The sequence below is a fragment of the Lemur catta genome, chromosome 8, assembly GCF_020740605.2.
Source record: "Lemur catta isolate mLemCat1 chromosome 8, mLemCat1.pri, whole genome shotgun sequence".
In the NCBI taxonomy this organism is placed as follows: domain Eukaryota; kingdom Metazoa; phylum Chordata; class Mammalia; order Primates; family Lemuridae; genus Lemur; species Lemur catta.
The window spans coordinates 6,627,846-6,654,722 of NC_059135.1; the positions used below are offsets into that span (position 1 = coordinate 6,627,846).

Below are 26,877 nucleotides of genomic sequence, written 5' to 3' on the forward strand. Positions count from 1 at the left end.
AGAAAACATGGTAAGTAAACACGAGCCTCTGCCATGTTTACTAGAGATTTTGAAAACAAACTTGACAGCTCAAATCATGCTTCCCTGCAAATGTGTCCACATTAATGTTCAGGAAGTATCAATACAGTAACTATAAATATTAATATATGCATATATTATTAGACAAATTTCTTTTTTTTCTTTTTTTTTTTTTTTTGAGACAGAGTCTCGCTCTGTTGCCTGGGCTAGAGTGCTGTGGCGTCAGCCTAGCTCACAGCAACCTCAAACTCCTGGGCTTAAGCGATCCTACTGCCTCAGCCTCCCGAGTAGCTGGGACTACAGGCATGCGCCACCATGCCCGGCTAATTTTTTTCTATATATATTTTTAGTTGGCCAGATAATTTCTATTTTTTAGTAGAGACAGGGTCTCACTATTGCTCAGGCTGGTTTTGAACTCCTGACCTCGAGCGATCCACCTGCCTCGGCCTCCCAGAGTGCTAGTACAGGCATGAGCCACCGCGCCCGGCCTAGACAAATTTCTTAAAAGCTGAATGTTCATACACTGGGCAATTTTTTTAAAACAAATAATATGTGCATTTAAAAAAAAACAAGCATGCAACAAAAAGTCAATCAATCTTCCTCCTATACAAGACCCTCAGAGTCTCACTCCCCAGAAGTGACTGTCATCAAGAGTTTCTTACAAAGCCTTCCAAAAACCATCCATAGGAATACTTTTGTATGTATAGGTCCCTCATTCACACACAAACGCCACCCTTAGAATGTTATACACATTGTTTTGTACCCTTGCTATTTTCACATAACGATGTATCTTGCCAATCCTTCCTCACCAGCATATTTTTTCTAAGTTATACAATATTTTTTTATTATATGATATACTTTATTTGACAGAACCAACGCTAGTGATTCTGCCTAAATAGGTGATCTGTACATTGCAACCTCTCTTTTATTCAAAAACAGACTATAAATTCAAAAGTATAGACTGTACATTATAATTTTTCATTTACTCTAGTATCTAGTGCAATATTAGGCATACAACAAATTGGTTTTGGACAGAATTCAAAGTTATGTCTAATTTAATGTCTCTAGAGTTACATTAATGATAAAAGAGAGCCTGCTATAGCAAGTAAACTAAATGGTACTTTAGAAGTACAAGATAATTCCAAATTGTGCAAATTCTTTAGTCACCATTTCACATGTGCTAACATATAATTCATAACATTTAGTAAATCTCAATAGTAGTTGAAAAAGCAGAACGACATACACTGATGTCCTCAATTTACAACTATAAAATATATATTCTCTCAATGACAAACTCAATCCTTTTCATTAAACCATACTAAAAATGGAGGAATAAAAACTGAACAATGGCGTCTGAAAATGAGGAGCTTCTGATTTCTGGTCATCCTCTTATAGTCCACTTTACACATATTAAGATTCAACATCCTGTTTGCCCATATAGTTGTTAGGTTGTTACCAGGTATCATTCTATTAAAGGATAAAATATCTTGGGGTGTGAAGCAGTTCACTTCTCCACCAGCTAGGAAGGACGTGTTGAGATTGGCATATATATACATCAAGGACAGTAACTACTATGGCTTCCTGTGCTTTGACAAAACCTCAGATGCATGGCCTCTCGGCCAAGTATCTGCGGTTTCATGTTGTCGGAGCATTCACTGTACCCCTGGGGGTTGCAAGCTTTGTGTAAGTTTGGTGTGGCTAAACCAAGAAAGAAGGTGTATGCAGATTTCTATAGAAATTATGATTCTATGGAAGATTTTCAGGAGATGAGGAAGGCTGGCATCTTTCAGAGTGCAAAGTGATTTTGGAATATAGATGAATTTCTTTGGGTTGATTTACATAGAAGTTTGTCACTGACCTGTGTTCCTGAGCTATGAATATGAGGGATGAGGAATAGTTTCTCTTGATAAATAAACAATTAACAAATACAAAAAAAAAATCTTAGGTGTGGCAGAACATTATCTGCTGGGCAACATGCTACCTGTTTTCTTACTTGTCAGGCAGCCTCTGAGAGCCCCCAACAATCCCTGCCTACTGGTCTTCCATGCTATCATCTCCCCCTAAGTGTGGGCTGGACTTAACTGACTCTCTCCTAACAAACATTAGACAGATAAAGTGATGACATGCTACTTCCAATATTAAGTTAAAAAAAAACCATAGCTTCCATCCTGGATGCTTTCTCTGAAGACAGCCAGCTGCCATGTGGTAAGACAGCCCTTGTGGAGAAGCTCACATGGCAAAGAACTGAGGCTTGCCACCAGAATCACGAGTGAATTTGGAAGCAGATCCAACCCCCATTGAACCTTGAAATGACTGCAGTGCAGGCTGACACCTTGAGTGCCTGTCTCATGAGAGACCCAGGCCAGAACCACCCAGCTAAGCTAAATTGCTCCTGGATTCCTGGCCCACAGAAAGTGAGAGAATTAAATGTATGCTGTACCCAGCCACTAAGTTTTGGGTTAATTTGTTACACAGTCATAGATAATGAAATATTCATCTAATTTAATCTTCATAACAATCCTTAGTATTAGAAGTTTTTTCCCCATTTATAGCTGAGAATATTGAGCCTCAACAGGGTAACCTAAGAAAGTTGTCTAAAGTCCCCAAACGCTATTAAATGGCACAGATAGGATTCAAATGTTAACCTTCTGATCATTCAACAAATTTTTCTAACACATGGAGTGCCAAGTTTTATGACTCAAGTGCAAAAATATACCATGTATGTCGTTGGGTTAGAAAACCTCCCAGGCTTTCTGTCTTAGCATAAAAGACAATCCATCTTACAAAGCAATGTGCACATTATATGACTTCATGAAAAATGTAGCTATACTTACAAAAGAGAAACAAATTTAAAACCATCTTGTACTCTCAAACTGTTGGGAAAACCTGTACTTGTAAAGTTTGAATGACCATTTATGCATTCCTTGTTCCAAAAAGGATTTGAAGAGAAAGGAACACAGCATCAAAGGAAGAATGATGATCTTGGAGTCATTAGACTTGGTTTTAAATTCTGGCTCCAATTCTGATCCATACACCTTGACTAATGAAGACTCAATTACTATGGGGGCAGGAAGATGTTGAGGTAAAGTGTCCTGAATTTATATGAATACTAAGTTCAAAACCATTCTAGTTTAAAAAATCTCTAACAAAGGGGTTCAAATTTTGTTACTGTGATATTATGATTTTATATGTATAAATACACACACACAGGTTTTCATCCATGGTTCCTGGCTCATAACTCCCATAACCCTTGTTACAGTCTTTTGTTATAATGTTGGGGCGCTTTAGGCCTCAGAAGCAGGCCTTAGGAAACAGAATCTCTCTCTCTGACCTTCTCCTGTCCTCCTTTCACCTGCCCAAGGTAGGACTCTGATCTGATTGTGGGTCATAAGACCCTCATTCCAGAGGGGGTCCTGCCCCATACTCTGGAGGAAGGAGTAAGAGGGAAAGCAAGAAGAATCTTAAGACAGGCCTTGCTGGGTCTGGATCACACTCTTTTTAACCAATCACATTTCAACACGGTTGTCCATGCTTCAATCATGCACAATCAATGCAGTCTCTATAAAAGGCCCAAAGGACAGGGTTCAGAGGTTGCTGGAGGGTGTTACACCTGGGGAGGGCATAGAAGCTCCACGCCTCCTCCCCCATACCTCACCCTATACACATCTCTTCATCTGTATGCTTTATAATAAACCAGTAAATGTGTTTCCCTGAGTTCTGTGAGCTGCTCCAGCAAATTAATCAAACCCAAAGGGGGGGTCATGGGAACTTCCAATTTGCAGCTGGTCAGCCAGAAGTTCCAAAGGCCCGAACTTGTTAACTGGCATCTTAAGGCAGGGGGGTGAGGGGGCAGTTTTGGGGACTGAGCCCTCACCGTGTGGAATCTGACACTATCTCTCGGTAGACAGTGCCAGAATTGAATTAGAGGACACCCAGCTGGTGTCCACTGCTTGGTGTGTGTGGGGGGGAACCCCACATTTGGTCACAGAATTTTTCTTCTGTGTTGATGACTGTTGTGGTGTGGAGTTCAGAGGAAAGCACGTTTTCCCTAAATCAGTTATTAAGTGATCGTTTCCACAAAATAATTTCTAAAAGCTGCAATATGCTTTTTGATATGTCAAATATTACATAACAAATAACTGCAATAGATTTAGATTATGATTTCTATGGTAAACCAAGCCAGAATATAATTTTGACAGGCCAAGCACAGCCCAGAGGCAAGAGCAAAGTAGATGGAGTTCTGCATCTAGCGGCCACTGTCATTTTCATAAGAGAATGGTGAAAAGGAGTCAAGAACTTTTAAATACACTTCATTCATCTCCTTTCCCCTTCAAGAAAACTGTTTATTGAAGTGTAACGTACACACACACACACACACACACATATGCAGCTCTCAAAAATCGTCATGTGCCCTCCTAATCAGCCCTTCCCAAAATGAGCACTGTCCTGATTCCTAGCCCCAAATATTAGTTTTGCCTTCTTTTTAACTTTTTTATATAAATAGAATGAATATTCATTTACATTTGGATTCTTCTCCTGAACATTATGGGAGAGTCATTCACTTTGTTATAGAAAATAATAGTTTAGTTCTTTTGCATTGCTGTACAGGATCTCATTGTATAAACAGCCCACAATATACTATTCTTACTCTACTGCTGATGGACAGTTAGGTTGTTGCTAGTTTTCTGCTATTATGAATTGTGCTTCTATGAACATTCTTGATTATGAATTTTGGTGGGTATATGTTTGCATTTCTGTTGGGTATATACCTAGGAGTGAAACTGATGGGTCAGAGTATGTTCAACTTTCGTAAGTACTACCAAGTATTTTCCCAAAGAAATGGCACTACTTTAACATTCATTTTGCTTGTTTGTTTTACTCAAACCTCCAGCAAACATTAACAGGACTGCCTCCTCCTCAGACAAATACAATTAGAGACATAGACTGAAAAACTTAGACACAGCTTATGACCCCCAGGTCCACATGGCCTGATCCATCCCAGTTAACAAAATGCACGGATATAGCTCATCTGATCCTTATCATAACCACAAAAGATAAGTCAAATATCACCATTTCCATTGCTACTGTGAGAAAAGGGATACCTGTAAGGGGTTCAAGATCACATAGCTGAGTCATAACCAATCAGAACCTAGGCAGCATCCAAACTCCTAATCCATGGTTTACTTCTACCGTATTATTCTCAGTGGTTTACTCACAAATTAGACCCACTGGAAGCAGCCAGAAATTCTAGAAAAACTGAAATAGGGAGAGGAAGATTAGGGATCAAAGTCCAACAAGCTAAAAGGGCAGTAGACACACCATGCATGGTACAGCTTGGGTACAGAGTCTGTCAACATCTCTAAAAAGCGAGAAGACAGAACTATATTTGTTCCAATCTTCCTACAGAAATGATTTCAAAATGTATGCCCCTGAAAAAATGGTAAGATCAACTTCCTTAATATAAAAATTTCACTCTAGGCAAAATTGCCCTAAAATATTAAAATAAATCATCTGTAACCTAACTGAATATAGATTTATTTGTCTAAATGTGGGCAGGTAAGTGGGAATGTCAAGGAGAACTTCATCCTGGAAATTCAAATTGGAGTTTAAAATATATATATTTGTGTAGATGGGCACAGTGGCTCACACCTGTAATCCTAGCACTTTCGGAGGCCGAGGCAGGAGGATCACTTGAAGTCAGGAGTTTATAACTAGCCTGAGCAACGAAGCAAAGTACTATCTCTACAAAAAAATTTTAAAAATAGCAGGGCATGGTGTGGACCTGTAGTCCCAACTACTCTGGAGGCTTAGGTGGGAGGATCACTTCAGCCCAGGAGTTCGAGGCTGCAGTGAGCTATGATAATGCCACTGCATTCCAATCTGGGCAACAGAGTGAGATCCTATCTCAAAAAAAAAAAAAAAATATATATATATATATATAAAATATATTTTTTTGTGTGTAGTCCTGGTATAATTTAAAATAAATGATAAATACTAAAGTCATTCACGGGCAATTTAGAAAATGGTATCTAAAGTTCCTTTCATATCTAAAAATCCCAGCATTCTATACTGACCAAGGCTAAAATGAGTGAAGCACACCCATGTGGCCCTTCTCAGCATTCAAAATCAAAGTCTTCCTTCTTCTGTAACTTCAGCACAAAGTTGAGTTACCAAATACTATATTTCAATTGACTTCTTTATAAAACATCAACAGATTAATTTATAAACAAGATGATTTAAAGGTGAATCTAACTGAATAATTTACAAATTCATGTCTGAACCAAATTATTCCTAGCCTGTAACCGATGAATGAGCTCAGGATTGTGAATCCTTGTACTGGAAGCACATTTTGTGCCAGGATGCTTTTTTCTTTTTTCTGGGAAAGGCTCTAAGGCTTTCATCAATGTCTTAAAGGCATTTGTAACCTTTAAAAGGTAAAGAAACACAAATCTAAAATGTAATTTTTTCTATTCAATATAGCAAACGACTATTTTATCAGGAAACTATACTACCTATATAATACATTTTATGTTCTTAACATCAACAGTAATATAAGACGTGTAAAAGGTGCTAAAGTACGTATGGACTACATATATAATTTCCCCAATGGCAGTAAATACTTAATTGTTTCTGTCTTAGTACATTAAGTCTAAGTAGGATTCCTCTAAAACTAAAATTAAATTAAAATGCAGTGTTGGTTTTTGCCTGGTCTAACTGAGTGGACTTCCTAAGGAGAAAGAGCAGTAAAAGGGCACCTGTGTGCATGTTTGACTCACAGCCAAAAATGGTGTTTATGGAAAACTTCAGATGGAGCAAAGAGGCACTCAGCCAACAAAATCTACAGCTGTGAGACTTGGAGCTCACAAGTGCCCAATCTCCAAAAGCAAAAGTGGAATTATGGGACAGACTTTGAAGCTTGTTTATGTGCAAATTTTTGTAAGCAGCGACTTTGTATTCCTCTATTCAGATATATATTCTCTGATCAACACTAAAAATATTTTCTAACACCAAAGAAAACAGTGAACGAGAATCTCACTCAAGTGTTGATACTTCCCCCCTCCCCCCACCCACAATTACTTGTAAACAAAATTCAGGGTGGCTAGGATAGAGAAATTTAAATACTATACCTGAAAATTCGCAATTTTTCTCCCAGCCTAACCCCTGAAGGGTAAAAACTGCTCAGCTGGTTAACATGGGTCCTGAAAAAACAGCCATTCCTGCCTAGAGAAAGATTGGAGGGCTGTAGCACATCAGAATCTCTTTGAAAAAGCTGCTCATGCCCTTTGAATATATTCCATAATCCTACCGCCCTCATGCTCAGCTGGCACACACCCAGAGGCTGCCTGAAATCTCTGGGAAGACAATCAGTAAGTGGGCTCGAACATGCAGACTAGAAAGAGACTAGCCATCTTCTAAAGAAAGCTAAATAAGTACACTATGTAAGCAAGAACACGGAGACCACAGCCAAAGTTTTAAAGCTGTGAAATTACCTACGTACACAGGCAGGAAATTGCACTCCAACTAAAGGTTTTATTTTTTTCAAGCACAATGTGGCACATTTATGAAGTATGTGCTATATTACTTCAATCAGAAAGAAAATCAAATACCTTTAGGGACAGAGAACTGAATTTAATAAAGAATAATTTACCTAGTCTTTGCACCTTGCTTAAACATCATAATGTTGAATAAAAACTAAGTCAATCAGTGAACAGGTATCTAAGCATTTATGTTTGTTCACAGAAGAGATATTTAAGAGCTCTCTCTAATTACTTTACTATGAAAAATTTAAAAATCTAAATCACAAATTCTGCTTAGATGAGAGGGCCTGTGAGTTTTAGGGTGAAGTTGGTATGTCATCTGTGCCAACATCAATGTCATCCCAGTGAAGAAGTCCAGGAAATACCACTCCAAAACATATGCTGCTTTTGGTACGCTGATTACTTCAAACTGAGAGGACGCAGGGAACGGTAAGGACAGGGAGGGGCCTTCTCTGAGGTCCCCTTAACAGAAAGGATTTATTTGTCCCCTCCCTAGAATATGATCAACCAAGGAAAATTACCTTATCACAAGAGATAAGGTACCTCGCCCACATAGACTTTGTCAGAGGTACCTATTCTTCAAGACAGTTCCTCCTAGAGTTAACTTTCGTTACCTGAGAGAGTTCATTTACATAACAAGACAACCTTTGTTCCTCATACATTTTCTCCCCTCACCCTCCCATAGCTTGTCAACACTTCCCCCAGAAGCCCCAATTCTAATACTATAAGAACTTTAATCATCTGGCCCTTCTTTGATTTTCGTATTTTGTAAGACGCCAGTGTGTATGCACATAATTAAAATAGTTGTTCTCCTGTTAAATCTGTCTACTGTCAGTTTATTTCATAAACTCAATCATCAAACCTTTAGAGGATGAAGAGAAAATCTTCTCTCTCCCCTACACCAGTTAACCTTAACCAGAAATGAATTTAAATGTTCAGGCTACTGTAATGAAAGTGTTCTGTTCCTGAGTGGGCACTCCAGAGCTGGTCTACAATATCCAGTTAGCAATTAGGAATCACTGAAAAGACCACAGCTGACTTTCAAATTGTAGAAATCCAAAAATCAGAAAACTTCTACACTTAACACATTTCTTTCTTAATTGAGGATCCATTTTGCCACATCATCTTTGCCTCAGTATATTCTGAAATGAAGTATATTATGGAAAGAGGCTTCTAAATTTAGTAAAATCCTTTACTATCTCAGCTACTATGTCCACTTAGGACACATGGCAGATACACTCAAGTGCTTTTGCTTTCTGGAAGGCAGTGAGTGTTACACTATACTTGCTCTAGCTTTTTTGTTGTTTTAGTATGTTTTTTTTTCCCAATCAGCTAGCTGGGAATTGATACCTAGTAGTATAATTCCTACCAGTACATGCAGGTAATGAATATCAACGCCACAAGTCCTTTCTTTATACTTTTACCTTCCCTAGTTCTGAAGGTCAAAGTTTCCAATGCTGTGTCTGAACTTGTATTGAAATGTTTGGTATTAATAAAACAAAGAAGGAATTAATATATTTTTTAAAATGTGGGGGGAGGGAGAGGATTCTACAAAGGCGGATTTCACTTTCTAAGTAGCATTATATTGGTCAACATTAATAATTTTCCCAGCAGGCCTTCCATGATTTTACTTTGAACAATCAGTCTTTGTTATTCACTCTTACATGTGACATTTGGTCAAAGTTTTAAAATCAGCAGCTAACAGAGGAGGAGAAAAGCACTGCTCACTAAGGCATTACACAAAGCCATACCACAGCTCACACTGAGGTTGCTACAAGCTGGATCACAGACATTTTCCAACCAAACACTATTTCAGTGTTGAGTTAAATTTTCTGTACCCGGAACACTATGTTTTACTGTATTTCACTATATTTACCAGGGAAACATCCCCTAAACATCACTAAAGCAAGCCTTAAGAAACTTCTTCAGTTTTTTCACACCTGTGTGTTTTTTAAAGGTAAGTACAAGGTAATGAACAATTATTTTTATTCCTATTACTTATACACAGTCTTTTTTTTAAAGTCTGTTTCCTTGCCAAAAAAAGACTTCAGGTAACTAAACTACCTATGTTACTAGTTCTGGAGTTAATGGTAGCCACTCTGATGAGATATGAAAAGAAAACTAGGAAAACAATTCATTAATTTATGCCTAAAAGTCCTTATCCAAATAAATCTTCCCCAAAGAAATGGTGGAAAAAAAGATTAGTAAAGGAAATACCTCATACTTCAACATGCTATATAAGGAAAGACGGCAAAAAGGAAATCTTGCAGGGAATTTTATCCCTTTGAACTTTCAAATAAACTCTTAAGTAAGATTATGCAAACTTACTAAAGACCGGTCCTGATTAGAGGGAAAAAATGCACCCCTTCTCCAAGTCAGTTCTGGAGGCTTTCTCCAGAGTTGTTAAGGTTTGTGTTGGGTAAAGAAAGACCTCCTAACAAACCAGCATTCTTTTCCACATGACCAGAGCTAATTGGCCCCCCTGCAGACTAAGTGACCAATCACATCAACTTCAGCTGAAACCAGCCCCCACAACATTATAAACAGAGGAATGTAAGCCCTAAAGCCAGTCCAAGAAGAGAACCTATAAACTAGACTTGTAGATTTAAATTATCTGGTCAAAAAGACAGACGCTGCAAATTTCCTTAAGACCTGCTTGGCATATAGGCTGACCCAGCAAAAGAACTGGTGAGTACATGAAATAATATTCATTCTTATTTCTTTCCTTAAGGGGAACAGGGAAGAAATTGAATGGCAAATAGGGACAGAGCCAGATTACTTCCAATAGATTTTTAAAACAAAGACATTATCTATAGGGTCATACATTAAGGTTCTGTATTCTTTTTCCTTAAATTTTAAAAATGGAATAATAGCCCTACTAAAAGTATTACTGGAAATTTTCTTAATTGATTTATTAAATGTATACTAATTCTTCATTATAATACATAAATGAATAGAGGAGTAAGGCCCTAGAAAAAATTCAGTGGCTTTTTAAAAGAATGTATCATTTTCTTTTGGAAGGGATTTTTAAAAACCTAAAATGAGCATACAAAAACACATGCCAAAACAATAAATCACTTTGTTTTTATTTTCTTAATCCATGAAAAAAATGGAGTATCCTAATTTTAAAATTCTTTTTAATCATGGAATTACTAATGAAATTAGAAGGTGTTTCTGCAAATACGAAACTAAAATATAAAAAAATCTCTGAGCTTATATAATAGGGTTAGAGCTCATACTGTTTGCCCTAATTATGGAGGGCAGGAGAGATGATTATAAGACCTTCAATACAGTCTTAAAGTACTTACACCAGACGTGAACACATAGTAATAATGTATTCACTGAACATTTGTAGTTATAGCCTGGCTACTACTTTACATCACGGCAACAGAAAAGACATAATTGTATTAAGTGCCACAACCTAATGAATAGAATGAATCCATTATTTTGACAACCAATGGAGCTGCCTAACTATCATTTTTATAAGTAGTATTTTTCCAACAAACAATTTACAAATGGACAAGTATTTTATAGCCCACACACAGATACAAGCAAAACTTCCCAATCTTACATTCTACTTTCTATTGGGATCAGCTGATGAGAATCATATAAATATACACCCAGACAAAAAGCACTCATGTGTCTGCGGGGACATGAAAATTACTTAAAAAGATAATAGTATAAACATAATGTCTGCCCATCAGACACTTTTAAATTTGATGGGAAGAAAATCCTACAAATATCAGGCAACAATAATTTTTAAAAATCATATAAGCAGACATAAAACCATATAGAAAAAAAAGAAAGAAATCATACAGGAAACCTATGTCCGTTGTAGGAATTGGAAATAAATTTACACATTTATTGAGCTTTAAGGAATCATTATTTCCTCTTTTTCTCCTTTCTTTGTTTTAATCTAAGGATGCCTGGCCAAGAGGACCGGGGGCTTACCCAAAATGACACAGCTATGTAATCAGCAGAGCCAGAGCCTGATGGCCACATCCCCCATTCTGTGCTCTCTGTACTAAACCAAAGTGACTACCTGGGTCCAAAGAACAGTTCAGGATAACCAGTCAAGTGGGAATCAAAATCTCACTTCTCTAAACTACTCTACTTGCCAACACAGTCTAAAGCAGATCCAGCAAAGTCTTAGGTTAAAAAAAAAAAAAAAAAAAAGATAACTGCTTCACTGTTTTGGTATTAGCCTTCTGACTTGCCCATTCACAGTTTTTGGCACGTATTTAGCTACAAGAGAAAAAATGAAATTGTAAAAAACCTAGAGTAAGAGTGCTACAAAAGTTGTAAGTAACAAGTAACAATCCTGAAAAAGCCCAAATGAGAATAATTAACATTAGCTATAGTCTATATAGAAAGGCTATCTCACTAGGTAATAAACACATTTAACACTCTCATAAATGGGCCGGGCGCGGTGGCTCACGCCTGTAATCCTAGCCCTCTGGGAGGCCGAGGCGGGTGGATCGCTAGAGGTCAGGAGTTCGAGACCGGCCTGAGCGAGACCCCGTCTCTACTAAAAATGGAAAGAAATTATCTGGCCAACTAAAAATATATATACAAAAAAAATTAGCCGGGCATGGTGGCACATGCTTGTAGTCCCAGCTACTCGGGAGGCTGAGGCAGTAGGATCGCTTAAGCCCAGGAGTTTGAGGTTGCTGTGAGCTAGGCTGATGCCACGGCACTCACTCTAGCCCGGGCAACAAAGTGAGACTCTGTCTCAAAAAAAATAAATAAATAAAACTCTCATAAATGAAGTAGGTTGAGAATCAAGAATCGGAGAGCTTTTTCTTCCTCAGGCTTTTATGAAACACTAAGCACTTCGCAGTGTTCACCAGAACAGAGGTTCCACAAGTGAAACAAGCATCCGCGTCCAAGCCCATGAGGGGCATCTTTGCGTAGACAGGAGGCAACAAACAATGAAGAACAATGGAATTGTTAACATACTTTTTTGAAAGCAGCCAACTATCCTTTCATTATTATGTCCTTCCTCCTCAAGTGTCAAAATCTTTTCTTTTATAAAATTATGCTGACAATATTATATTTTTAAAATTATCTTCTCATTTGGCAAAAGATAAATTTGGCAATGTTATGTAAGAACTCTTCGCTCTATATTGTTTAAATTTTAATGGTGTGTAGATACAACTAGACTAATAATTCTGATTGTACTAATCTTCAAATCTTAAAAGAAGTCATCCTTAACTGAAAATCTATTTCTAACCTACGAATCATAGTTCTGAACCTAATAAGCATTCCTGAAGAACAAATATTCTGGAATAGATCTTGAACAAAACTAGTCAAATGGCACAGTATTATTCATGACAGCTAACCAGAGTCAAATGTCTGTTCTGAATCAATATAGCACTGACTCTGGACTCAGACTGCATGGGATTCATATCCACCACTTACTACCTCACTGTGCCTCAGTTTCATTATCTGTAAAATGGGACTAATAATGGTACTTACTACTTACTATGAAAGAAACATTACAATAAAGCAACTAATACTTACTGAGAGCTTACTCTGTGCCAGGCACTGTCTGTTGGCTTCACGTGAGTTAATACCTGTGAAGTTATTTGGTATTATTCCTGGCATATACTAAATAATATGTATTAGTTAATATTATTAATCACTACTGTCATAGAATCATGTATAAAGTTAACAATGGTTTAAGACAGATACTTGAGACAGTTCCAGGGGCAAGAGCATCTACTAAAGGTACTAAAAATCTGGCTGTCAAAGACTATATTGAGAATGTAATACCAATCATCTTAGGAAGGATTTTTATTCCACTAAGCTCTGAATAGACAGATTCTTTTAGTAAAAAAATAAATAAACTGGTTTTGAAGTTAACCAGACTTCAATTGTAATTCAAATTACCAAAAGCCCCCATATGCCTTAGGCAAATTTCTTTTATCTGAGCACCAGCAATCTCATCTGAAAAATGAGGACAATAATGTCTATCTTGCTGAGATACCAAAGAATTAGATGATACACTATGAAAGTACCTAGCACAGTGTCTATGAAGATTTTACTGTTATTATTTCCAAAAGGGCAGAGAGCAGGTCTCCCAAAACATTTAAAGAATCTAATAAAATAAGGGTCATTAAATAACTATGCCAAGAAAAAAAAAATACACAAAATAAAAAGATCATGACAACTTGTTTGGGTAATAAGTTATAAAACATTAATGCTCCAAGATTTTTTAAAGTCTATAATATGAAATTGAAATGGCCATCTAATCTAAATAAATTGAACAATCATCTCAACATTCCATCAGTAGCTCAAATCTGAAGAAAATACATGAGAATGTTTCTAATATCACCAATAAATGTTAAATTAGCCTCAGAACAAACGGGGAAAGTTGTATGTACCCAGCTGGCCAATGTCCAATTCCAACAACACAGAAAGGCAGTCTCCCAAGCCCCAAAGTCCCTAGACATAGGAACTAGTAAACCCAAGCAACCACCTAGCTCCACATGTCCCCAGTTCCCTTCTTACGCAGCATTCAAAAGGCAGGAAGGGAGTATGCAGCACTCTCAAGGGCATCTACTTCTGAAGCAAACAAGCAGAAGAGTGAAAGATAAACTCACAGTGTTGCATGCTCACTTCGGCAGCACACACAAGCTCATAGTGCTGGACTATGGCAAAGAAGAGACGAGCACTCAGGGAAGAAAAGCCACATTTTCTGTTCTGTTTCTGGAAGCCTCTACACAGAAATCTTAAGACATCGTTATCACATGCAAGGATTGTCACAAGGCACACATTAAATTTCTACTCGCCACATAGGCAAAAGCATAATCACTGATGAAAATGACTTATAGCAAAAATCTAATTATACTAATTATCTTTTAAAAATTGCCATTGATCCCTTAATGATTATTTTAGTTGATTAAACTCTTGAAGCTTTTTCTTCTGGTTTACTTTCAAAGCTGATCTTATCTAGAAATGTGTACTTGAAATTTCCTATTTTGCCAAGAAAACAATTCTCTCTCTACTCAAAAATCTGAATATTCAAAGAGACAGCAATCCATCAGTCAGGGCAAAAACAATACATAAATATGGCCACAAAGTGACAAAAATAAAGCTCAGTCATAAAACTCTGAATGGGTTAATTATAAAGCATACATCAGAATTGCAGATCTCTAAAAGCGTACCACAAATTTGTCTTGTCCTAGTACTAAGTCTGGCTTTAAAAGATTTGCAGACAGTTTAATAATAAACTTCAAATGATTTATATTTATTTACACAGAAGAATATTTACACATACATATAAACTTCTTCCTAATTATGAAAAGCTGTTGTTTACACATAATATTTGGTCAAATCAATGAATACCTGGTGGCTACACTTGTGCAAGGAGGATACAGGGGTGTCAAACAGGCACAACCCATAACCCCCACCCACAGGAATTCTAAAATACACTTGGAAAATGTTAAAATGTCACGAACAATATTTTAACAGTCCTTCAAGGAAACAATAGGAAGAGATATCCTAAGGTAACACATGATGAGCTAGCAAATGAATCACTTAGTCAATAAACAATCCCTTACGAAGAGAGGAGAGAAAGCTGTGAACGCCTGCCTGAGCTGTAGTCAGGGAAGCATTTCCAAGAAAGCAGAAAGTGCATGAGGTCTCAGAATTCCTGAATATTAACTCTAAAACAGTAAAGGGCTTATTAATTTACTCTTGATTTCAGAGAATTACAGCCTGAGATGGACAGCAGTAATTGCAAAGTTATTGCTCCTCTCCTAAGTCAAAGATACCGGAGGATGGTCACGAAGGATGGCCACAGCACACTTCAAATGGATGGTGCTCAAAGAGGTCTTGCCTATCTTCGAGATGCTTGGGGAATCCTAATGGACATGCGCTGGCGCTGGATGATGTTGGTCTTTTCTGCTTCTTTTGTTGTCCACTGGCTTGTCTTTGCAGTGCTCTGGTATGTTCTAGCTGAGATGAATGGTGATCTGGAACTAGATCATGATGCCCCACCTGAAAACCACACTATCTGTGTCAAGTACATCACCAGTTTCACAGCTGCATTCTCCTTCTCCCTGGAGACACAACTCACAATTGGTTATGGTACCATGTTCCCCAGTGGTGACTGTCCAAGTGCAATCGCCTTACTTGCCATACAAATGCTCCTAGGCCTCATGCTAGAGGCTTTTATCACAGGTAAATTGTCTTTGTTCTTAAAAAAAAAAAAAAAGAACTGCAAGTGTTTTGGAAAGGGGATAGCCAGTTATAAGTAATTCTATTATAGCATAATTTATTTGTCTAAGGGGTACAATGAACACTATCTGGGTGATTGCCACGCTTATAACCCTGACTCAAGCATAACATAAACGATCCATGTAACCAAAAGCACTTGTACCCCCATAATATTTTGAAATAATAAAAAAAAAGAATAAAAGAAAAAAATTTATTTGTATTAATAGCAGGTGAGGCCTAAGATAGAAAGGAAACAGTCTAGGGTCAAACAATAGGAGAAATGTCTAAGGAACCTGATGAATACTTAAATTTTACCTACTTAAGAAAAAAAGGATAGGATCACTATGACACTAAATTGCAGGAACATCCTATGAAAAAAAAAAATTTACCAAAAGATTTAAAAGGAGTTTTTCACTGAAGCTACCCATTTTGTTAAATAAGTGAATAAATATGTTCAATACATATTTTGACAGTCATTTTACCTAAAAGAGGAATTTGATTTTCTTCCCTTCCTTCTTCACTGGGCTAGAATTTTCTCCTGAGTTCATCTTTTCAACATTTACTCAACATCATGCTGCTCTGGACTTACTGAGCATCAGTCAGCGTTATATGTTAGAGAACAAGTTACCTATACACATCCTTAGCAAAATGCACTGGGAAAATGTTTGTAAACATTATGAAAATTTGCTTATAAATCAGGTAACTCCTAAGACTCTTTCTTCTAATAAAGCAGGGCTAATGTCCTTTTTACCTGACATATACAATTAAAACAGAAACAAAAGGAAACCTGGCTTTAACTTACTATCCAACAATAACCTGAGAAAGTTAGCACTGAACCACATGAAGGGTGATCTGTAATGAAGTCCCAGTGTGTTACCAACCAGGCTCTATAACCTGCAACCTAACACTTAACTTCTACAAAAATTCTTACACTGGCTCAGTCTTTCTATAAAATTTAAAGGTTTTGTAAACTTAGATGGGAAAAACTTACATCTTTTTGCACTAACCCCTAAATGAAACTTGACATTTACTTCTATTATTAATATAGACAACAAAAATCAATAGTATCAACAGTACCAGTAACTTTGACATAAACAGAAATCACAGATATTTTCATATCAAACTACAATACTTCAAAATCAGTCTTAAACCCACCACTAGCTGTTATTTAATGCATTAATAAAGCATATATAGTACTATAATTTTTAAACATTCAACTGAATTTCAATATATGTGGTTCCTTTTGAATGTATTTTATTTTTAAGCACTTAAAACATAATTCTGATAAGTATTTCATAGGCCTTATCAGCCTGCCAAAAGGATCTGTGGCACAAAATTGGTTAAGAAATCCTTATCTATATAGCTTGGGGTGCAAGGAGAATATACTTGAAAGGTGCACTAAAATCACCCTATAGCCAGAATCTTCCCTCAAAAAAAGGTTTCATAAGTTTCAAAGTTAAAAAAATTCTTCAGTGTACCACTCATTCTACTGGTCCCCTCCCCAGCACAAATCATTCTACTCTGAATCTAGTCTCTACTTCGAGGTAAAGTAATCTGGTTGTAACCAAACTGTATTTATTTTCTATTACATTTTAAGTGGGGGCAGGATATAGGAAATGACAAATTCTTTGACTTTGTAAGAAACTACAGGATAAAGTTTTATTACATTTCTATGTAACAAAATCAATTTTGCTTGTCCATTTTGAAATCATAGTTTTTAAATCGAAACATATGTATATTTCAAAAAAATTCTTCAGGCAAATGAAACTACTCAAATTAACAATGAGTTCAATTCCTGACTCATTGGAAGGTATGGCACCAAGAAATGTATATAATTATTTGATATATTCTTCTCATTCAGAAAAGGTATTGATACTTAAAGTCTTCATTCTAAAAAAAATTCAATGGTTTCTGATTTAGGTGCCTTCGTGGCGAAGATTGCCCGGCCAAAAAATCGAGCTTTCTCAATTCGTTTTACTGACTTAGCAGTAGTGTCTCACATAGATGGCAAACCTAATCTTATCTTCCAAGTGGCCAACACTCGACCTAGCCCTCTAACCAGTGTCCGGGTCTCAGCTGTACTCTATCAGGAAAGAGAAAATGGAGAACTCTACCAGACCAGTGTGGACTTCCACCTTGATGGCATCAGTTCTGAGGAATGTCCATTCTTTATCTTTCCACTAACCTACTATCACTCCATTACACCATCAAGTCCTCTGGCTACTCTGCTCCAGCATGAAAACCCTTCCCACTTTGAATTAGTTGTATTCCTTTCAGCAATGCAGGAGGGCACTGGAGAAATATGCCAAAGGAGGACATCCTACCTACCCTCTGAGATCATGTTACATCACTGTTTTGCATCTCTGTTGACCCGAGGTTCCAAAGGTGAATATCAAATCAAGATGGAGAATTTTGACAAGACTGTCCCTGAACTTCCAACTCCTCTGGTCTCTAAGAACCCAAACAGGACTGACCTGGATATTCGCATCAATGGACAAAGCATTGACAATTTTCAGATCTCTGAAACAGGACTGACAGAATAAGATTTATCTATGGCACCATATTTTTTAATGTATTAAATATACCCAGCCAGTTATGCAGCTACTTTTCCTTCATTGTATCTTATGTTTTCTTTTTTTCAATGCTGATTATACCTGTCTGATTACGTCATGGTAATCATGCCTATGCCCACAAAAAAATGGCTGTGCTAACAATACACATTCTGGAAACATAACATTCTACCTTACAAAGTTTGTATCTGTGTTATCTGCAGAAATCGGTGTCACTCAACTTGACAGATTCTTATACAGAAAAGTTGCTGTGAATTTATAAAGATGCGGTGCGATACCAGTTCTGAAGTTAAAATGGACTGTGAAGTTTAACACAGCTGAACTGTAAGAAAATCAACCATAAACGCTCATTTTCATCTGCAAATCGAAGCAAGAGTCTAGTTTCAAACCCAGCTCCCTGGGTAGAATGATGATTTCACAATATTTAGTGAACATTCTTTAAAAACTTATTTTTTTCAAGACAGCAAAGATCATTCCTTTGGTTCTTTATACTACAAAACTAGGGTAAGTATTACCTCCTTAATTTTTAACAGCTAAGAACAAAAATTCACGAGAAAAACAACAAAGTATAGATTTATACATAACCCTAAAAGCATTTGGACAAGACATCCAAACAGATGTATATGTTTATATATTTGTGGCAGAAGGTGATCAAAGAAAGTTAAGATGAGCTCCAGCCCAAAAGGAACCTGCAGGGTGGCTTTTTGGCAAGGAGATACAAAATTATATCTAATTCAAAACGACTCTGCATAATAATCAAATAGTGATTTAAAAACTTTAATCACCTATTCATCTGAATGGCTTCTAGTAACCTAAGTAAAAACATCCCCTTCCTAAGATCCATATGATGGTATAAAAAAAAAATCACCATAGCTCTAAATAATTCACAAATGCAAACATAGGTATAAAAGTTTAGTTAGATATAATGCAACCAGAAAAAAAAATCTCCAATAGATAAAGCAAAAAATAATTAGGCAACAAAGTATTTTCAAACCCAAATTCCTGTTTCCAACTTCAAATAGTTTTTTCTATAAACACAAAAAGTGTTTATTCACCAGTAGGAGGCTGGACTAGATGAACTGTTATTTCTTTCAGAATCTAATACTCCATAAAAATTATGTTTTTTCTGCTTTGTTTTCTATTTTATATATGCTAAAATGAACGCTTTCCCTTACATCCAGTTTAAGACAATCCTTTGTATAATTTTCACTTCAATTAAAAAAAAAAAAGAAAAAAAAGAAGCTGTCCTCAAACAATACAATAACCAAAAAAGTCACCCTATCAGATTTCAAACAGATTTGTGGCTGTTCTTCTTTTCTGAAATTTCCCTTATTCAGGTTTTTGTGGGAAAAGTGAAAGATTAACCTTTCCCACTGGTGATGGCCTAGGTAGGAATCATCCTTGGAAATAAATACTAGCTGAGTAAAGGCAAGCAGCTGTTAAGAGCAGGGTATAGCAGCAAGTCACATTTTTCTACTATTTGACCAAAAGGAAAAGAAAATAAAGAACTTTGGAGTCATCTAAGACTGATAATAGCAGAAGAATATCAAGAACACAGAAACTTAATTATTATTAACTTTTGCTGTTTGAAAATCTTAGGCATTCATTCTTAAGTAGTAGCCAGACCAACAGACTTTTTTTCCCCAACCCAAGACTATTGTAACACGTAAAGACAGAGGGAATTTTTATTTCTATAATAAATTAACAAGATTCACCTAACCTGTGAAAATAAAGTAGTATTGAAGACTCACATGGTATGTTTTTTCCTAAGAGCGCTACATCACTTACAGAGATCACAACTTCAATAGCTAAGTGAAGCTGTCCAAGGCGACACGGTGAATGAATAAGACCTGGGATCTAAGGCTCCATTCATGAGTCTCACATCATATTTACTGTTTATACATAAACCTGACATTTGGAAACTAAATATGACTTTCCCTACGCACATCCAAAAAAAACTGTTGGTAAACTAATGCTACTTAATAAATATTTTATAAATTGACAACAAAGAAATGTGATCAAAAACTTTTGTCTAGAGGACAGAAAGCTCCTGGGAGCAATGGCCATGATTCATTCACTTATTTCAAAGAATCACAGTATCTAGATTAAGGATTAAGTTTTCTGCAGAGAGACCACTAACCTCTCAGGAAAATGGAGTACAAATGGAAAGAGAAAGAGGGAGGAAATTATTGGGAGGTCTACCTTCCTGGATGTGCAGCTTGCTAACCAAGACCACTGGGAGTTTGGTCACAGAGTCTAAGAAATATGATTAGGAAGATCACTTTGAAACTAATTTAAAAAGTATCGATGGAAATCGATAAAGATAGTATGACAGTTCCAACAAACTGGAGACAAATAGGTACCAAAAATCTTAAGGGCCTGGTTTTATGTATGTACAAGCCCATATTACCAACTGTCAGAAATAGTCTATAACCAAAAATTGTTATGTCTATTTCCAAGTACTTCACACCAAAATGCACTAATTAGTATCACATTGGGCTGAGTCTATTGGTATCATCTAGATCATTTATTTTTTCATGATCCTTTAATTTCATCCTCAAAGAATCATAGTACAAGATTATCACCAGAACGGATCTTTCCTATGCAGCAATCAATTCCTATTCAAATAGGAATTATAATTCTAATATAACTGGCCTTTTTTCTACCACCACATTCTCTCATAGGTGTTCACTGGGATTATGCATGATTTTTACCCAGATGTCTATATTCCACCCATTTCTCTTCATGTAAGAAGCAAATCCATGATAAGCACCATCTCTAAAAAAGATCAAATCATTCTGGAACCCTCAGTACTTAAATTATCTTAATTTGATGTCATAAGACATCTCACAATTGATCAATATATCAGTATGTACTAACTAGTTTAGTATTGCTACTCTTACAGAGTGTAAGATATAATTATGAACAATTTTTTTAATCTACATGATTTTCAACAAATTATTTGCAAAAAGAGAAAGCTCAGAATCCTTAGCACAGTTAATCTGAAGTAAGCATCTTTACAAAAAGCATCTAGTAAAAGTCACCATGATATATTAGAATATATATATGCATGGAAATTGCCAAAATATTTTAGTATATTAGGAGTTAGTAGATACTAAGTGGTAGTTAGTATCCTAAATATTCTGAGACACTTCATGTCAATTTGGTTTTATGGAACTTGTCTTTTCAAAGATATACCTATGGGGTGCAAAGGAAAGAACCTTTACTCTTAATAGAGAGTGGCTAGGAAAATCAACCTCATTGGATTAATGTAAGTTAAAAAGTGACACAAATAATGATGAAAAAGGACTTTATACTACTCATTTATTCCAAATCAACAAAGTGTGAATATGTGTCAGTAATTAATATCAACCTATTCTCAGTCAGGGAACTTGCTACTTTCCCAAGGCAACCCAAGACATTTTCAGACAACTCTAATTATTAGATCTTTTTCAGATTATGTCAAATACCTGCCTCCTTGAACCCTCCATCATTCAGTCCCTTTCTGCCCTTTAGACTCATAAAGATCAAGTCTAATTCCTCTTTCACATGATTTTTAAGAAAGCACCGATAGACAGTGACCCTCCTCTCCTCTCCGTCCTGTCCACAGTCTTGCCTTTATCTAAACAGCTTCATTTCCTTCACACAGTGCCCATCACAAGGCTTCAAATACCTCATCCCCTCTATTCCAATGTGTAGACACTTTCAAGGTGTGGCCCCAGAACTGAACACAATGTGTAGGCTGTCCTGTGACAACATAAGACAATGGGCCTCTCTATCACCTGACTGAGGACACGGTAGTTTTAGTAAATACTGCCCACAGCTGTGTGGATGTCAGCTCACTGCTGAATAACATGAAGCAGAGACTCGGCTGAGAGAGCTGTGCCTTTCCTCAGTAGGCTGTTGTTACACACAGCTACTCCATATTTTAAATTCTATAATTCACTTATGTAAGACTTTGCATTTTCTGCTGTTAAACTTCCATTTGATTAGACGTGGTCTCTTGCTCCACCTTGATTCTGATCCCACGTCCTCACTGTTCCACTCCATAGCTACCCGTCTCGACACTGAATGATTTGAAAATCTGATCAGTGCACCAACAGTGTCCTCCAAAGAAAAAAAATATTTACCACCCAGCACAAGGCCTAGCATATTAAGTAGGGATTCAATATTTGGTGAATGAATATAAGTTCATATACTCTAATTTTCAGTAGTCCTCCCTTATCCACAGTTTTACTTTCCATGGTTTCAGTTACCCACAGTCAACTGAGGTCCAAAAATATTACAGTATTTTGAAAGACCACATTCACATAATTTTTATTACAATATAGTGTTATAATTATTCTGTTATTATTAGTTATTGTTAATCTCTTACTGTGCCTAATTTATAAATTAAATTTTATCATAGGTATGCATGTATAGAAATAAACACAGTATATAAAGGGTTCAGTACTATCTACAGTTTCAGGCATCCACTGGGGGTCTTGAAACAAATCCCCCACAAATAAGGGGAAACTACTAGAAGCCTAAAAATTATGTAAGGCACTATCACTTCCTCTTATTATAAGACTAATAAATATCTGAGAGCTTAGAATACCCATGATCTTCTGATTCCAAATCCTGTACTCTTTAAACTACCCCTCATCACCTCTCCACATTCACTGACAGAAGTATGGAATCAGACAAGCATGGGACCAGGGGTCCTGACAGGTTCCCTGCAATGATACTCATCCAACAGTCTACAATATGGGTAAAGCTAACAATAAATATCTACCCAGTCTCTCCCAAATTTCTTCATGCTACACATAATGAATGGTTTTCATTAACATAAATGCAACTGAATAATCCCAATGCCATGTTATTGACTGAGGAATTTCAATCATTGATATGTTTGAGTTTTATATGGAAACAGTGAAGCAAAACTGATCATATAACTACTTAGTTTTTAAAACAATCTGCAAATCAGTCTGTGAATGGTATTTACATATTTAACATACGTTTACGAGAAACGTTTACCACTGTTAGAGACAATCATGCTCTGGAGAACTTTTCTTGTACTTGTAGGAATTTGGAACTTGGTAATGTTCATGACTCCAGTGCCACTGTGAACTGGCATTTTTCCTCTCAGATATTAATACCTACTGGCAGTTTGTAAGGTAGTACCTTAAATCAGTCAGAAAGCTCATTTTAATATTATAGATTCTTTAATATAAACTAAGATTAATTCAGCATAAACACTCAAATCTGTTTCCTTATTACATTTCTCTTTAGTGAATAGCTTAACTATGTAATTTATTTGATTGCTCTCACCACAAAACAAGAAAACAAAAAAGACTATACTGCACAAAAGCCAAATAGATGACTAAGGAAAGAACATTTGTAGTTTTAGCCTTTCCTCTGATACAAAAGCAAAAATTCTAGCATTTTTCCTATTTTTTCTCACCTGTGAGATGCTATCTATACTGAAAAAGGAGTTAGTAGATTATTTCCTAACTTGAAGATTCAATCCACAAACTGGCCTTATAAAGAATACATGCCTTGCAGAGAAGACACAGACCTAAAAAGTTAACTCAATCCTAATGGCTGCATTCATCATCTCTGGTTTCATACAATGGAGACCTCAAATATAACCATGGAATTCTAAATGCAAGCAATGCTACAACCCCATCTACTGGAGAGGCGCAGGTAACCAAGTCATTTTTTAATAAATTTATCCTTTTGTGTGAGCCTTGTTAAGAACTAATATCATGAAGGTCCAGGAAATATTTATATCATTAAGAACCTTACCTATATCTTTTCGTCCTGGTTTTTCAAAACGTCTGTCACCCCTAGAAAAGATAAAGTTTCAAACAAAGCTTGAGAGTACTATATAAATTTCCCATCCTTGACACTCACTTTCCCATTTTTAACAACATTTCTTTTTTCAAATTACAAAACAAATAAACACATGGTTATTGCCTAATATGTGTAAAATACAGAAAAGCACAAAGATGAAAATAAAAACATCTACCACTTTACTTACCAAAAGCTAGGTTTCTACTGACCCAGAATATTCTAATTAGATAGTTTTATATACTGTTTTAGAATGTGTTTTCCCACATCATTAAATATTTTCAAAACCACCTTTAACTTTAATGGTTATATAGTATTATAAAGTATTCTATTGTGTGGATATACAATTCTATAAGGGAAATATCAATCTGTGTTGTTTCCAATTATTTTATATTAAAAACATCATCATAGTGGGCAACTTTGTATATACATTTTTCTGCAAGTGCCCTCACTCATTCTGACTAACCTCATATAAAGTCACAAACGATACAGAAAGAATATGCTTTTACTAATATCTACAAACAATAAAATGGCAATGCAACCTCCTGAATGCTAATAAAATAGCAAATCAAATTAACTGTGCTGGCACTAATATATTAACTTATTTATCTGATATGCTTCTTTCATTAAATAAGGATCATTTTAAAATTTCTTACAATTTGACATTCAACAATTAACAGAATTTTAAAAAAATGAAACCCAATAACTATACAAAGAGATTTCTCTCTGCAGAAAGCAAAAAATAAATGTTTTATATACCAAGAAATCTTTATGCCAACATCTGGATCCTTTAGTTACCTTTCCTCCCAGCTCTGCGATCTATGCATTTCCCTGCCACCTCCTCGACCAAATACACCCTCTACTTCATCAAAACTTCTTTGGTAGAAACCACATTCACCTCTGCCTCTGCCTGAAAATAAGAAAACAGAAAAAATGACAGTCAGACGTCAACATCTGGCACACATTCAACACCACAGATTTATCTCTAAATTTCTATCTCTACACAAAGCAGGACGTCTACATTTAAATATTTAGCAAAGCCTGATGCATCTTTACCTGTGAGACCAACAATAGCACTGAAGCAGCTAAACCACAGAAGACTGAAAGAAACAAGTTAAAAAACTAATGTAATAGCACAAGCCCCAGTCCTGGGCAAGAAAATTATCAACATTAAGCTCTATAATAAGGTCAATAGTGGAATCCTAATTAGTTCAATAAAGGATTAATGCAAATTAAATCATTTATTGGATTATTTTCAATAAAATTTGAAGAAATCTTGATTTGGAGAGTTTGTGAAAAGAGGACCTAAAGTAAAAAAGCCAAACATGAAAGTTAAAATAATTTATCTAATCCCAGAAAAATGATAATAGGGTCAACCCTAAAACTATCAATTTCATGAACTCCTTACAGGATATTCCACAGAAACCAAAACCAAAGGCACCCTTTAATCTCTACTCAAATCTTGAGGTAAGAAAAGTATCAGGACTAAATTCAAACCAGAGTTGGTAAGAAAGTATGGATGTAGGAATTCAGAGGCTCTGATGGCCAAGTGTAAACTAGCCTTTATTTAAGGCAATTTGGTTAGATCTTTTAATATTTGATTCAACAATACTAGTTAGAATTTATCTTAACAGAAATACTTGTACAAATATGCAAATATATGAAGATGTTTATAGCAATTTTAAAAAATAGAAACAATCTAATCAACAAAGGATCAGCTAAAAGAATTTGATAAAACACAGAACACTATAAAGCCACAGAAAATAAAGTACTGATAACAGAAATCTACATTATTCTGATGAATGACAAAAGCAAACCACAGACCAATGCATATAAAAATTATTACATTTATATAAATGATGCAGCTGCAGTTAGGGTCAGGAAGGATATATTAATACACCCAATTGCTGGGTCTGGAGGCAGAAACAGTATATATTTTCAGCTTTATACTTTCTGTTCAGTTTTTCCAACAAATGAGCACCATTTGCATCCAACATATGGGTGAGAAAATTGGAGGGGGGAGGTCGGAGGATGTATTTAAAACTAGATGAAATCTTAGCCATCGTCCCTAGCTCAACTTCTCCTATGATGTAAAATGATCCACAGGATAATGATGATGGATATTGAATAAAAGCATAAACACATTCCAAAACTAAACATAAATGAGTTACATAATTATTTCAAATACCCATGCATTATTTCTACTTCTTGGTTATAATTTATCAAGAACTCATTCAGAATAGTTGTGATCTTATATGAACATAATATGAAATATCAAATTAATGCACTGAATTGTACTGTGGGTAATCTTGGAACAATGGATACCTTTTTTTTTTTTTTTTTTTTACAATTTTGAAGCCTTCTGTGTGTGTGTGAAGTGGTTATTAACAAGTCTATAGGCCAGGCGCGGTGGCTCATGCCTGTAATCCTAGCACTCTGGGAGGCCGAGGCGGGTGGATCGCTCGAGGTCAGGAGTTCGAGACCAGCCTCAGCAAGAGTGAGACCCCCGTCTCTACTAAAAATAGAAAAGAAATTATCTGGCTAACTAAAATATATATAGAAAAAATTAGCTGGGCATGGTGGCGCATGCCTGTAGTCCCAGCTACTCGGGAGGCTGAGGCAGTAGGATCGCTTAAGCCCAGGAGTTTGAGGTTTGCTGTGAGCTAGGCTGACGCCACGGCACTCACTCTAGCCCA

At 36.2% G+C, this 26,877-nt stretch overlaps 2 protein-coding genes across 6 annotated transcripts in view; one reads left to right on the forward strand and one right to left on the reverse strand.

Annotated features, from left to right (window-relative positions):
- GIGYF2 (GRB10 interacting GYF protein 2) overlaps window positions 1-26,877 on the reverse strand; it is a 128,062-nt gene that overhangs the window by 53,764 nt on the left and 47,421 nt on the right. For all 4 annotated transcript variants that reach the window (XM_045559617.1, XM_045559620.1, XM_045559616.1 and 1 more), the window contains 2 exons: window positions 24,980-25,091; window positions 24,137-24,177 (listed from right to left, as the gene is read on the reverse strand). In XM_045559617.1, the coding sequence (XP_045415573.1) occupies window positions 24,137-24,177; window positions 24,980-25,091 (153 nt within the window). The remainder of the gene's footprint in view (window positions 1-24,136; window positions 24,178-24,979; window positions 25,092-26,877) is intronic.
- On the forward strand, window positions 15,284-20,097 carry KCNJ13 (potassium inwardly rectifying channel subfamily J member 13). Of its 2 annotated transcripts, none has more exons than XM_045559621.1 (2): window positions 15,284-15,743; window positions 17,700-20,097. In XM_045559621.1, exons 1-2 carry the CDS (start codon window positions 15,284-15,286, stop codon window positions 18,320-18,322), a joined length of 1,083 nt encoding a protein of 360 aa, XP_045415577.1. In that variant the 3' UTR covers window positions 18,323-20,097. The 2 variants fall into 2 exon arrangements, with proteins under 2 accessions (XP_045415577.1, XP_045415578.1); XM_045559622.1 differs by having other exon boundaries at window positions 15,284-15,507.

Coding starts and splice junctions, on each gene's coding strand:
- KCNJ13 (XM_045559621.1), top strand. CDS start 15,284: ATGGACAGCAGTAATTGCAAAGTTATTGCTCCTCTCCTAAGTCAAAGA. Junction 15,744..17,699: donor GCTAGAGGCTTTTATCACAG/GTAAATTGTCTT, acceptor TTTCTGATTTAG/GTGCCTTCGTGGCGAAGATT.